The sequence below is a fragment of the Melozone crissalis genome, unplaced genomic scaffold (genome assembly GCF_028551555.1).
Source record: "Melozone crissalis strain CALT ecotype California unplaced genomic scaffold, PUWL_Pcris_2 ptg000016l_1, whole genome shotgun sequence".
Lineage (NCBI taxonomy): Eukaryota > Metazoa > Chordata > Aves > Passeriformes > Passerellidae > Melozone > Melozone crissalis.
In genome coordinates, this window is record NW_026535794.1 from 31,418,773 (window position 1) to 31,434,102 (window position 15,330).

The following is a 15,330-nucleotide window of genomic DNA, read 5'->3' on the forward strand; positions in this document are numbered from 1 at the left end:
TCTCTTTCAGTCCAGCCTGTAAATGTTGATTTGACTGATCCATACAGAATTATAAAGTTATCCATGTGCTAACACATCTATTATAAGGAAATAAAAGCACAGGCTGTGACTTACCACAGGGAGCTGTAGCCTGCTCTTTGAAAAAAAGATTACTCTGGCTGTAGCCAGCTCCCTGAATGACTGGGAGTTATTCCATACTAATTTTGACAAAATGCTTTCAATGAAATCTGGGACCATACTTGCAATTCCACTGACTGCTGCTCTTTCAGTCTCCATCAGGAGCTGCGTGTGCTGGGCATGGAGGTACCACAGTGAGCTCATGCCCACTCAGGATGCCTTTGCAGGTAGAACTGAAATTTATTTCTGAAAATGACCTTACCTGAAACTCAAGTCAAAGCATTTGACAAAGATCTGCTTCTTCAGTGTCCAACCTTCACACTCCTAATGTGAGCCTCTAAGCAACACAGTGCTGACAGATTGGCTCTTACCAGAGCCTCTGAAATACACTTCGCACTCAATTTGTGCAGCACAATGAAATCCTGCTTTTGAATGGGACATCACATTCACAGTGTTTAAGAATATTCTTAGAGAAGTTTCTACACATCAAAGGCACCAGTGAAGGAAAATATAAAGGAAACAGGATAATGGGTAATAATAACCAAGACAGCTTTGAAGGGCAATAGTTATCCCTGTCTTTTTAACTGTATTCTTACTAAGTATCATACAAATGTAGAGACCAAAGGTCACAGCTTAACCTTCTAACCATATGAAAATCACTAAAATAATCCATAAAGGAGGAAGGTATTGATAATGAATCTTGTAGCAAAATTCTTTCCTCTGTTTGTAAGGTTTCTTTGCTACACACTAAAAATTGCTTGTTTTACTCACCTTCTGTACAGAAAGTTAATTTGATCTGTTTTTATAGATAGATTTATCAAATAAGTTCTTTTCCAAGTTCATCTGTTTCTGGTTGTAACAGAAACATTCTAGCAGCAGTGATACTCTATAGATGTATCACAGTATTTAGGAAATGAGAGGAGATCATCTCCATAAGATCACTCTTATGGAGCAGGGGTTCTTAAAATGGGAAAATTAAAGCTTATTCCTCCTTTGCATAGGACAGTTGGCTTCAGGGGAACTTGAAGTCATGGCCAGGCTGCAATTTCTGCTGCTTTCACTTGCTTAACATCAGGTCAGTTGAGTGGTTTGGGACAATATTTACAACTGATTTCAACCCATCTTTATCTTAATTATGTTTAAAGTCATGAAAAGTAAAAAAATCTTGAGCTATGTCTGTAAAAAACTTATCTACTGATAGTACTGAAGAAGTGCAAATCTTCATTTTCAGTCTTATTTTTTGTTCACATGAATCCAGAAAATACTTAAAACAAAGAAGATCCTTATAAACAAAGCCTACCGGATACTGAAGTCTCTCAGACTTTATTAAATATACAGAATTTCTAAAAGCTAAATAGCAGAATAGAATCAACATTTTGATTAGAATGAAACTATTTCAGTCCTTCCATAGCCAACAGTAATAATCATCTGAGAGCATCAGATCACATAACCTTTTCACAGCAAAGGTCTGTACTGTCTGAGGGCTGGCTGAGGTTGGGATGCTTCCAAAGGCAAACTGTTTACTCAGAGGCAGATTTGATCACGGCTCATGTTTTTCCACAAGGCAGCTAGCTTGCTGAAGACCTTTAAAAACCTTTCCCTAGAGCTCATCCACTGGGCTGTTTGGGCTAAGTATTTAAAGCAGTAGCAAAGTGCCAAGTCAAAAGCAAAGAATTTTTTTCTTGGAGAAGCAAGGAAAAGACAGAGAGCAAAAGTTAGCACTGCAGATTATGGCAAGCTTCAGAGAATACAAAACAATTGTTTTAGAGACAGCTAAAAATATCTTCATGTAAGACTGCTTGCTCTTCTGCCAAAGGCATACAATACACTGAGAAACAATTGCAGAATCAAAATATTTATACTACAAAGTAGCAGTTTCTACTTTAGAAACTGATAGCTGATTAAGTTGGAACTTCATGTTCTGTAATAAGGACAAAAGAATATCAAGCATAGCCATAAGTAAATATTGGCTTTGTTACAAGCTTATTAAAACAAACAAAAAAAAAAAATCCAGCAATTTCTTTTCTCTAGATCACATTTACCTTGATGTTACTATCAATACAGTTATAAGATAAAATACAATTTTACTTTCTAACCTTCTTTTTGCTATGTGACATGAGTTGTACTAGAACGCACCCTGAAAAAAGGAACAGAAGGGCTGTTCTCTCAGGAAGCTTTATAAATGAACCTGGTCTCTCAGGAAGCTTTATAAATGATTGTTCTATATACTCAAAAATCTTGTCTCAACTTAAAATTCAATATAACTCTTCATATGTAGTTATACAAATGAAGCAGGAAAGGGAAAGCAGAAACTTCAAGGTTTATAGAGATCAAACTTCAGAGAAACTTTATTGGAAAGTGTCAAGTTCAGTTCCTTTGTTAATTACAAGAATCAGAAAATCTTGCCTTTTTATGGGGAAAAAAACCAAAGGCAAGTGATTTAAATCATGATCAGAGTGAAAACTCACTTTTGAAAATCCAAGTTTTCTTGCCATATTTAGCAAATGTCAAAACAGTATTTACAGCAACATCAACAGTGCAGCTCTGAGGCTGCCAATATTGCCTCCAACTGTGTAAACCACTTTTTTCTTCCCTCTTTTTTGAAATCTTTTCTTCCCTTTCCCCTTCCAAAGACACAAAACTTAGTAGGAATTTAACATGTTATGGTATTTGTATCACTGGAGAAACAACTTGTTCAGCAATCATTAATTGCCAGCTCCTGCATTTATTTTTAACTGCTCTCTTTTGTTGTAACCCAAGAAAAAAACCCAAAAAATGATACAAGTGGGTGCCAGCCAAACTTTTGTGCCAAAAATAAACCTGCCTCTAAGTAAGGCCCAACACTGAGCCTATTGTAGGCTTTCAGAAAAGACTAATCATCAACAAAACAGTTTGCACAATTTGCTGAACTACAGTAAGCAATTTCCAGTAAGAGAACAGTAAAGGAGCAGAAGTGGAAAAAGAGCAAAGTGCTGAAAGCATTTATATTGTCTGTTACTTGATTCATTACTTGCAACTTCACTACTTCCCCCTGAATGTCTTCCTTTGCATGCTGATGAAAAGGCAGAACAGAGCAAAACAGAATTTTGGTGCTACAAACTGCTGCAAACTGCTTCTATCAACTGGTGAGGCTTGACTCTGCAGATGTGCTTCCCTTCCCTTGAAGAAAGGAAAGTGAGGTACAGTGAGTATTAAGGAGTAAGAGATCAAGTCATATGAATCAATCTTTGGTTCATCTGCAACAGTAACTGCCTCCATCCTTCTCTTCACGTTGGCATCATCAAAAAATATCTGTGCTTGCCATCCTCCTCTCTGTCTTTTACCCATCCATCCAATTTGTCCCTCAAGTCACTACCTAAATATACATATATTTTATATATATATATAAAAAGGGGGAACCTGCACATAATTTCTGACAAAATTGTTTCAACTTTCAGCCTGTCTGTGTACTTTAAGTACATCAGCATGGGACTTCTGTACCATTCTCTACAACCATGAACACACCAGAATACTGCCCTCAGCTGATCCTGCAGCATGATGTAATACATTACAAACATCATCTGACTTCTCAGGTTTTATCACAGCACAGGAGAAATGGATAGAAGAGCCAGTGCCTATGAAATTGTGTGGAAATCAAGCGTCAGGATCATGACACAGAAACACAACAGGGACAATTCGTGCTCGCCTCAGGACTGCTCAGAAACTGGCTTCATCTCAAGATGGAGTACACTGAAGAGCAAACACAAGAGGACATCCTGCAATTTCTGCTACTGCTGGCATTAGCTACTGAAGTGCACTTTCTTGTAAGTCTTCAAAAAGTCTTAACTTGGCTTTTTATAGCGCCATAACTTTAAAATGCCTACTGTCTACTGTCATGCCATCGAGCCTGTAAGCTGGTAACTTTATCTTGGCACATCTGGAGCTTTAAAGAAGTATAAATGATATTAATACACAAAGTGAGCCCTAAGTATTGTCAGACTTGAAATGCAGAACATGTTCAATGTGAATGGATGTTATTAGAAGGTGTAAACACTTCTATTGAAGTGAGCTAATAGCATCAGAATTAATCACTACAGCAAAATGTTTTATCACCTAGGAAAAGAGATAAACAGCAAGTTTCCACATTCATGCTGTTTACTTACAAGGCTTTCAAGGAGCTGATTATTTCTTCTTGTAACAGGTAAATCAATACCAAAGCCATCACTGCCTCCTACCTTGGTGAAACACTACTCACGCTACAGTTCTACCCAGAGCTCCTCACAACTGAAAAGAGCTGCAACCAAAAGCTGAAAACTTAAACTCAAAAATTTCTCTTTTAAGCCTCCTGGGAATTCACATGAATTTCCCAGAAACCCAAAGATAATCCTAATATACTCATGTAAAATCAAGACACTGATTGGCAAAGATGGAGTTACAGCAGCACGCACTGTAACTACCAACTGGCTAATGCTAATGTGGAACAGGAAAGGAGACACAGAGGTGCTACATGTGCTCCTGTAATTACATTCCACAGTTCTTTTGTGCCTTGTTTTCCAGTAAAAAAACCAGGAAGATATTGCTTCTATCACGACTTTAAAAAATCTTGCCTTTCAAACTGCTGGTGCACATATTCACACAAACACCATCTGACCTAGCAGAGCAGACTGTGTAGTAAAGAAAAAGAGATACACATTTTCAAAACAGGGTTTTATTGAAACTTATCAAAAACATCTGAAATGTAATGCAGGGAAGACACTTCAGACCTTAGTCCTTTTCTTTTTTGCTTCGGGTTTTTCTGACAGCTGAGATAATTCACTTTCTTCAACTTCATCACAATGCTTTCTTTTCTTTTTCTTTGACTTCTTATGGTCACTTTGGTAACCACTGGAGTCACTGGTAGGCAATACAAGTTCCTGTTCTCCTTGTTTGTCCTTGTCCTTATCTTTTTTCTTTTTCTTCTTCTTCTTTTTGTCATCACATAATCCATTCACAGCATCAGCACCTGGCTCTTCATTTTCCCTCTCCAGGTTACCCATCTCATTTAAAGGCTCTTCAGTGACATTATCATCTTCTCCACAGTTTTTCAGGCCATTTTCCTGGTGCTCAAGATTTTGAATTTCATCCCCATTTGTACTTTCAGGGACTGCAGCAGATTTTTTGGGCCGCATGCTGTAAACAAATATACAATATAAACTGGATTAGAGACATGTCAGGGCACCTCACACAGTGAAATGTCAAAATTTGCTAAAACACCAAGCAGATAGAAGATAAACACTTGTTAAAAACAACAAGTGGAGAACATGATACTCTGTGTTACAGAGAATCAGAGTTTAATACTATCAGGGTAATTTCTATTACCTTACTAGCTTCCTTCTTACCACATAATAAATATTCTCTTTCGAATCTTACCCTAAATTTCTTCTCTAAAGTGCCATACAGACCATTTGGTAGTTCCTCATTTCTAGTGCTTATTCATCCCCTAATTCATAACCACACATTGTGCAGTAACGATTTTTTGGGTTTTTTTTAAGTCATCCACAAAAACACCCAGCTAGTGGCCTATTCAGTCATATATGAGGCACACTGCTGATTTTACCAAGCAATTAACCCAATAAAACACCAAAAAATCCCACAAACAAACAAAAAACCCAAAAACACACAAAAAAAACAAACCCTAAAAAACAAAACCCCCAAAAAACTCCACAAAAAACCACCAGATTCCCTCCCCCAAGGGGTACCTTGCAACCAAGAGCACTGGAAAAATGTCTAAGACAAATATGGAAAGAATGCAGTTAAAAACCATGGAGGTTTTTATGTCCCCAGAGGCGCTGAAGACAAAACTGCTAACTTTCACTGTAAGTCCACTGAAATGATCCAGAGCATCCTTCCAGATCAAAAGAAGAAACAAACAAAAAATGCTATGAATTTGCCAGTAGGAGTCATATTATACATTTAATCAAAACCAAAACCATGTTGAAAGAAAAACATTGCTCAGTAAAGCATTGTTTTAGAAGATAAACAAGAATGAACTCTTCTGAAGACAAGACTTCTTGCAAGGTGCCCCATAAACTTACAAAGGCCTAAGGAGGAAGCCGACACATTTTTTCATCTTCGAAATTCTCATGTTTTAGCAAGTATTTAAATCAGGTATTTGTCAATATACAATACATATGCATGCGTTTGTGTTCAAATGTCAATGTAAACACTGTGTTCAGGACCCCTGGACTGTTTGCACTTGAAAAGCCTATGCACAAAGCTACTCTTGGACACCTGGGTGTGCTATTTTGAGCAAATATTATATATGCAATCCACAATTAATAGGTCAACATACTCAGATTTTTAAAGCTCAAGAAACACCTAGTTTTATTTTTTCCAGAGAAAACTTCCATGGGAGTCTTAAACAGCAGAAAGTTTAGTTAAAGACAACATATGTGTATATATATATATATATATATATATATATATATATATATATATATATGTATATAGTTATAGATACAGTTATATAGGGATTTGTGTAGAAATAAGAAAGCTGGAAGACTAAGATGTAATTAAAATCACTTATCTTGCAAAAAACGTTAAAAATCAGTTAAAAATATTCTGTTCAGGCACCATACCTGCTTTTAGTGAGTCCTCCTCGAATGAAGAACACCCCAGCTGTATCAGAATCCAAGTGCAACACCTGAAATTTCAGTTCATCCCCTATTTTCAACCCCAGCTCTTGCCACTGTACAGGGGACATTTGTTCAGGCTTGGGGATAGATGCATTGAAGCACCCATGTATCAGGCAGCCAATGTGACTAGGGGCCACTTTATTAATTACACCCTAAAAAAGAAAAACAATGTCATGCAAGTCTATAGCAAAATTCAGCCCTTTCAATGCAAACCTTTTAAATATTTAGTTTCCCATATGGAAAATTTGCAGTAAGAGTTTATGTACAAGTTAGGAAGTCAGTTTATCTAGCAATAAGCTAATGCTCCTTCACTAAAATCAAAGTTAGTCCTGTAAACTCTTCATACAATTCCTCTGAAAATGCAACTGAATTGCAGGAGAACAAGTCAAAAGGTGGGATTTAGCTACAGGGAATACCTGAATAGAGTAGGTAACTCTTTTCTTACACTTCAGTGATCGACTTTGCTTTGAAGCCATTTTAAGTATGATTTATTTGCCTAAAATGCTCTTCAAGCTGGCACAGCAGTTACTCAGCAACTGAAGATAAGGAAGACACATAAAAAGCTTCTAAATACTTTATTCGGTGGATTTCTGACACATCTGCATATGAATCCATATCCACCTTTGTTTTACCCGTAGAATTCATGACAGACACTGAAAAAATTTCAATTCTCTTCCTAGGAAGATGGCACATTCACCCTGAAACACAATTATACAGATACCACCTGGGCTGCAAAAGGTATGGCACAACAATGAATGTAAGCCATCTCTCAACGGGCTTCACCCACAAGTGCTGAGCAAGGGTTTTGACAAGCTCAAAGCTGTTCTGTGATCCATACAACGCCTTTACTGAAAGGCAGGCTTCAACTTGATGTACTGCTCCTAAACATCTGCGTTCCTAAACGTTCCTGTCACTGTAACAAACTCACCTGGTTGAGAACTATGTGCTCTTCAGAATGGAACACCAGTATGATATATGCAGTTATGATACACTATTAAACGAGCAATCCCTATGATACAATGGTTTAGCAACAGATATTTATATGTAAATTCTAGAGGTAGACACAACAGACAAGTTACAGTAAAAAGTACTAGTACAGACTACTTCAATTTGCTATAAACTATGCATAAACGAATAAGCTAACATAAACTAAAACATGTCTCCACCTAAGGCCCAGACCCCCTGATGTTGAGATAAGCCAAGCTTTGATCACTTAATGAAAAAAGCCGATCCCGTGAGACGCCAATGCGCTCGCATACCACCAGCTTCTTCCCCTTCTTGGGGCTGAAGATGATGAAGTCCGCCTCCACGTCCAGGTGGATGAACCCCTGATCATCGTAGATGTCGCCGAGCTCCCCCACCACTTTGATGTTGTCGTACGCCACGGGCACGCCCTGCAGGCTGGAAGGACAAGAGGAGGGGCCCGGTTAGCAGCCGGGCCGAGCCGTTCCCGGCCCCGCCGGGTGCCCGCGGTCACCTCTCGGAGTAGCGCAGGAGCTCCGCGTCCAGCTGCGCGCGGATGCCGGAGCGCTTGCGGCCCAGGAAGCGCGGGGGCAGCGCCACGTGCCGCCGGTGCGCCGCCGCCACCAGGCACGAGTGGCGCCGCGCCACCAGCGCGCGGGCCGCGCCGAACGAGGGCGCGGCGGCGGCGGGGGCGGCGGGCGGCGGCAGCGCCGGGGCGGCGGGCGGCTCCCGCGGCACGGCCATGCACGCACGGGCCCGCGGCGCGCTGCGATGGCGTCAGGCCCGGCCCTCTGCCGAGGCGAGCCCTGCAGCGGCGGTGACGGAGTTCCGGGGGGGTGTGCTCGCCTTCGGAGGGGCGTTTCGTGCCGCGGGACCGTGTCATAGTTTAACTCTTTCCGACCTGTTTTACTTGTCGGAATCACGGAGTGTTCTGAGTTGGAAGGAGCGTCGAGTCCGGCTCTTAGGGAGCGGCGCGCCGGGGGATCGAGCAGCGGCGCGCTGGGAGCGCGGCCCCCGGAGCCGCCGGCGGGAGCCCCGGGACCCGCCCCGAGCATCTGCTCCTTGGGGCAGGAAACCTGGAGCCTGTGAATTTGTTTCCATGAGAAAGTTATCGTGTTAAGAATAAGAATAGTTCTTATTCTTATTATATATAAAATATATAAAATATTATTTATTTTACGTTATCCTGTTATTTAATCCACTATCTGAATACACTTTATTCACTGGCTGGAAGCACACAGGAGAGTTTCAGCGTTGGAAACTTGTGAATTAGCCTTGTGAATTTAAATTGGGCATTTGGTGATCCAGGCAAAAGGATCACCAAATGCCCAATTTGGTGGGCAATTTGTGACCAATTTGGTCACAGTGACGAATAGTGGCGTTCGTCACATACAGCAGTTTTAAGAATACAGAATTTGTTATCTGTTGGTAGACCCCAGATCCAGTTTATGCATATGGTGAGAAATGTTTAGGTGCATTTAATAGCCGCAGACTGAGGAGAGCAAAATAAAGTACAAGTCCTCAATAGGGTTGCTGGTGCGCTCTACACAGCAATTACTTACAAAATGAACTGCAGTACTAGAACCTTGTCCAGAAACCTTATGGTTTCTGCAGTACTAAACTAGAACTGCAGTACTAAAACCTTGTCCAGTTGGGAATGATGGAATTTGTGGCTGGTTAGTGAAGACATGGTCCAGAAAAGTAATTCAGACTTTATATCCACACAAAGCGGCACAGTATGATTTTACTTTAAACTGACTCAACTGAACTCATGCAAAACGTTGAAAAGGTGTTCTCTCATTGATTTAAATCTAATTTATATCAACTTAACTTGTTATAGTAAATGTACAGTTTCAAACTGATTGAATCCATATGGGGAGTTACAAAAGAAAGAAAAAAAGTACGTATCGGTTTCGTTTCAGGTGTTAAAATTCTTTTTATACTGTGGAGGGCTCAGAAACACTGTTTTGTGAAAACAAGCCTTATGTCAGATACCAGAAATCCTTGAACTCCCTATAAAACATTTAGTGATGCAAAAGCCTTTGAAACTACTCAAATACTGCATCACCAGAAAGTTTTCTTTGACTGAACACACTGTGAAGACAGGACATTGTTAGCTTTCACAAGTAAAACAAATGGTATAATTTGCAGTACTTTACTGCAAGTAAAGTTGGATTAGTGTGAAAGACCTGACATAAAAATGGCTTTCAGATGTCATACCAAACTCCAAAATTGAAAGAGAAAATGTCTTGAACTACTGTAATCTGTATTCCTATATGGCTTTAGTCCTCCAAGGTATTTAATGTCTGTTGAAATTAATTTCATGTTATATGGTCTCAGCTTTCTGGAAAAAATATTGTATTTTTTATTTCAACTATTTGGATCATATTTAAACCTTGCAATGTGCTTTCAATCTTGGTTAAAGACCTTAAACAATAACTGCATGCACTTCTATTCCTAAAAGAAATATATTTTTTATAACTCTTATTTATGAGTGGATTTAGTTTGCAGTGAGAACATATAATACACTAAGGGCTCTACTTAATTTTATCCAGGATAATAAAAACCTACCTTTGCTCTTAAAATGAAAACTAATAATAAGATGGAAAAGCAGTATGAAGAAAAATGTGGACTTTGTCTTTCACCCTGTAGTCAGGTTGTCCAAGATGGTGTCAGAAGGGCTCTATCTCTCAGGGCCTGCAGCTATCCAAGGTTATCCCCATCAAAACTTGTCACTAGAGGATTCCCTACAAGATTGAGTCTGTACTTTTTAATTGAATCTCCATTTATCCCTGCTTCTGTGCCTGGTTTTCATTACACAGTGCTCTTGGGACTTCCAGATTTCCTTTCAGGCTAAAGCAATCAGGAGAATGAACTTTAAATCCTAGTGGTCATTAAGTCTGTGTGGTAGGCCAGAGATAATTCAAAATAGCCTGTTTGAAATCCTTTAACTGTAAATACCTGGCCTCAGCTGTTTTTCTCTGCAAGTCCACGCCTGCCTGATGCAGCATGGTCTCTCTGTACCAAAAGCAACGTTGTCTTGCAGTCTTGTGGAGACTTCAGACCCATGGCATGACTTGGACTCACTACCTCCCTGTAAAAGATACTCTGATGAAAGAAGGAATCTCAATCCAAATGCCACCTCCTCCAGCCAGTTCTTAAAACTATCTGGACCATTTGACTTAAATCCTAATATCCTCACATTCATTTCTTGGCTTCTTTCTCTTCCCTGGTTGTATAACTTTTCACTCCTTGATGTAAGCTTTCAGCTTAAAGTGTCTGTCTCGGCTGACCTTTTCAGCAGCACTGCAGTGATCCTGAGTCCAAAAGGCAGCTAAAATGAATGTCTAAACCAGCACAGCTGTTGGTATGTTTGCCAAGTCCCACAATGGCTGATAAGACTGTGCTGAGACTGTTTGTCTCTAGAGGTCAGGTTGCAAGTAACAATGGGGACCAAACCCAAAATCTGCCTTTGCAGTCACTGCTGTCCTTTTTCTTCCTGTTTTATCTGGGTTTGTCTTGTTTTCTCTGTGAAAGGATGGCTAGATTCCAAAAAGGAGATTCCTTGACAACCACAACTTCTGCACCTCTCAGCTGGTCTTTTCTACCCACACATTCACTGCCATCTTGTATCCAGGTTTCTGAATTGGCAACGTGTGTTGGGTATAAAGTTCAACCAATTGCTTATTGATGCTCTCTTGTGGCACGTGCAACTCATTCATTCAGAGAGTGGCCCTCACCCAGCTTTAAAATCCTGGAAGTCTTGCAGAGTGGAAGAATGCTGATGGCAGTGTGCTGGAGTAGGAAATACACTCCCCCATAGGACTGTATGCCTGAAGAAATTTCTGCATTTCGAAATTTATTCCATCGCAGGTTCCTTATCCCACAGCTTGCATTCTATAAAAAGGATAAATGAAGAAATGCCTCAGCTGCATAGGTTAGATATGGTACAAAAATTGTGCTCTGGATTTTTTTTTCAAATGTTTTAGCTGGCTTCTCTTATTTTGTTTTTAACCCTACAGTATTTTTAGTGAAAGTTCTTGCTGTCATACTTAGAAGGAAGAATGAGTGCTCAAACTCTCAGTTTTGTTTTTAAAGTTGTGTGGTAATAGGTTTGCTTCAATATCTTTGACCCTCATGACAAATAGATGCTAATCTGAGCATTTTCGGTCATTGAGAACTAAACACCTAAATGCCATTGAGGACTGTCAGCTTGTGGTCCTCTATATGGAATTCTGTTCGGAATTCTGATTTGTGGAAGTTATTTTAAAAAGGATGACCATTCAATTATGTGTAAAATCTATCAATGCAAAGGGTTAGCTAAAGTTAACAACAGTTACAGTAGTACGGGTTCATTTGACAGCAAATGTGAGAGCAATTAAGTTGTTACTGTCAGGCACACATTAATTTGAGCAAATATAGGATGATAAGATGAAACTGTCAATGGTCACAGAAGGTAGATTCCCCTGACAGTGTATCAGGACTCTCTTAATTTGTACTTAAGTTAATTGTACCAAATGCTGAAAGTCCACCAGATGGCACACAATAGCCTTGGTATGGATAAGTGCCGTCATCCAAGAGAAGGAGAGGAGCTGCATGCCTGGCTGAAAATTTAATCTGTGTTACACTATGCAGACTCTGTTTTGTCAGCAATTAGTAGGTCAATCCCTAATAGCTAGGAAATGACTTAAAAAAAAAACATTAAGGGAAAGAAATGCGATAAGACAGCAATTATGTTAATTTCTTTCAGCTACTAATTTGTCTTGATTTGTAGTGACATTCATGATGTAAGGACAGGGAGCGGTTGGAGCGAGTCCAAAGGAGGGTCACAAAGATGATCAGAGAGCTGGAGCACCTCTCTGTGAGGACAGACAGAGAGTTGGGGTTGTTCAGGCTGTAGAAGAGAAGACTCCAGGGAGACCTTACAGCACCTTCCAGTACCTAAATGAGACCTACAAGAGAGCTGAAGAACTTTTACAGGGGTGTGGAGTGGTGGGGTCAAGGAGGAATGGCTTCATACTAAAAAGGGGTGAGCTTAGATTAGATATGAGAGAGAAGTTCTTCATGTTAGGGTGATGAGGCACTAAAACATGGCACCCACAAAAGTTGTGAATGTCCCTTCCCTGGAAGTGTTCAAGGCCAGATTGGATGGGACTTTGAGCCAATGGAAGGAATCCCTCCCCGCAGCAGGAGGAGCTGGCACTAGACAATGTTTCAGGTCTCTTCCATCCAAACAATTCTTGGGATGGACATCTTCAAACAGTTGGGCATTGACTAGATCTGCCTTTGGCTGTCGTTTCTCTAAGTGGGTTATTGCCTGCTGGGAAATGGCTGATATGGCTGGCAATCACTCTTGTGGAGATAAAATATCTTATCTATAGGATATTATAGAAAGAAACAACTGAAATATTATATATAATACAATATATATAGTATTTATTAAAAATGTATAATAGATACTTACTGAAATAAATATATTACTGAAAGACCTGTGTTCAAGTAGCTCCCTGGCCTTATATCTGCAGAAATAAGGAACCTGCTGTAGATGCCTGGTGCTGACTGTGGTGCTCCTCTCCCGCTCCACTGGTGCTTGAAGGCATAGTTTCAATAGCAGAGACATCATGACGTGTGGAGATCTGGCTGTTTGTTGGTCCAATGCTGAAACCCTCCTGTGTGTTTCCAGCTAGTGAGTGAAGTGTGCTCAGATAGTGGATTAAATAATATGGTAACATGACCTTTCTCATAGAAACAAGAGGTGATGTTGCCACAGAAACAAGGGAGGAAAGCAGCTTGTGCCACTGCAAGCACAGTAAGGCTTTTCTGCAGCACTGTGAATGCTTCTGATGAATGATGCTAACAAATGAGATGGATGCACAGGTTGTAAATGGGGTAAATGAGGTGTCTCTTGTCAATCTGTCTGGGCTATTTTGCAGTTTATATTCTGAAAAACTTCCAGCTACCTTTTACTCTGGTGTTTTTAAAATGTCAGGAAAGATGGGAATTAAGGATCCACAGGGGATTGCCTCCAGAAAAGTCAGATGCTATTTATTTTAAGAGTAGAAAACGTCTTTTTGTCATCCTGTTTTATGACTCCTATACTTCTTCCAGATACTGCAAAAGACAAAGTAATCTTCTGGTTCTACTAATAGTAGCCTGCTCTGTCTTTTCAGTGCTCTTCATATCCTGAGCCCTGTTACAAAAATAATTGTGAAGACATTTATAAATGAAATGAAGAACATTGAGGCATTTATACTTTAATCCATTCTTGCACAGTCCTATTCCTATATATATATATATATATATTTTATTTTTTTATTTTTAATGGAAAATTGTTAATCGTTCTGGCCTGGAAAAGAGGTCCCAGATCTGAGGAGTTTGCCATTCAAGAGGTCCAAAGTAACCATCTGTTTGAAAGAAAGATAGCTGATTGTATCTCCTAGGTTGTTTTCAAGCCCCTGTACTGCAATCTGATTTTTACAAGTGAATTTCAGGAGGATTGACACTTGAGAAGTATTAAAAACAAGGATAAATAATTCAGTTATGGGGATTTTTTATTTTATCTACAGAGTTTAGCAGGTAGATTATTATCAACTGTGTTCAGGGTAACACATTAATCTTAGGGATTTTTGTCTGTATTTTCTTCTGCAGTTAAACATGCTTTTGCATTGATAGACTGGAAAAGTTGAAGCCTTTGCCCCAAATGTAAGAGAAATGAGAGACAATTCTTTTTGAAGTTAAAGATGTGCTTAGTTTTACTCTCCTAAGTGTATGCTTTTGTTTTGGATCAAATATGAACTTGCTTGGATAATATAAAAAAAATTGTTCTTGTTGTATTTCCATCCTATGAGGATGAAAAAAATAAAAAAATCTTAAATCTGATAGGGATTCTGTTTTCACATTGCAAGCCAAAGAGGCTGAGTAATCATTACAGCATTTTCTGTTTATCCTGTTTATTTTCAGGAACCACTGAGATTCCTTTTCCAAGAATATGATAACTCAAAGATAAGCTTTTAATTGTTTTAATCAGTGTTTTGTACATGAAAATCTGCTGAAATGCTGAAGAAATCATTTCTAAATCTCTGCTTAAGAATGAGAATTAAAAAAATGACATCAGTGTAAAACAATTCTGGATTTATAATTTTTCTGCTGCCCTTCTCAGGGCAGTAGTGTATGCTACTTCAGCAAGTCGGTAATATAATTGATTTTCTTAGAGGAGCTGAGCCTCTGACTATCAATAGCAGCACTATCTACCTTTGGGAAAATAAAGGGTAGGAGTCATTACTTTGAGTGGATACTGAAGAGCTTGACTGTCAATTTTTGCATTTGAGCAGAGAAGCTCTAGGTGCTCAAGCAAGTGCACCCTCAGTAGATTATGTAATCTCCAATGTGCTGTGTTTTATCTTGAAAACTGTTAGAGTGTCCCTCACTGCTGAATGTGTCATTGCTAGGTATCACTTGATGCCTGAATGGTCACTGAATGTCAAGGATAAAGATAAGGTAGCATAAATTTAGGCAATTGCCAAGTTGTCCTAATTGGAAGAGAAAATTTTCTGTTCTCGTTCAACTTCCTGCTGAGTTCATGGTTTGGTTTAGTTTG

The 15,330-nt window shown here is 39.4% G+C and overlaps 1 protein-coding gene across 1 annotated transcript; it reads right to left on the minus strand.

The window, feature by feature from the left end:
- Positions 1-3,616: 3,616 nt before the first annotated feature.
- POLR1F (RNA polymerase I subunit F) lies at positions 3,617-8,477 on the minus strand. The gene is made up of 4 exons (XM_054273938.1): positions 8,248-8,477; positions 8,030-8,171; positions 6,714-6,922; positions 3,617-5,265 (listed from the first exon to the last, which is right to left on the minus strand). The coding sequence occupies exons 1-4, from the start codon at positions 8,475-8,477 to the stop codon at positions 4,854-4,856; spliced, it is 993 nt and encodes a 330-aa protein (XP_054129913.1). The 3' UTR covers positions 3,617-4,853.
- Positions 8,478-15,330: the final 6,853 nt, after the last annotated feature.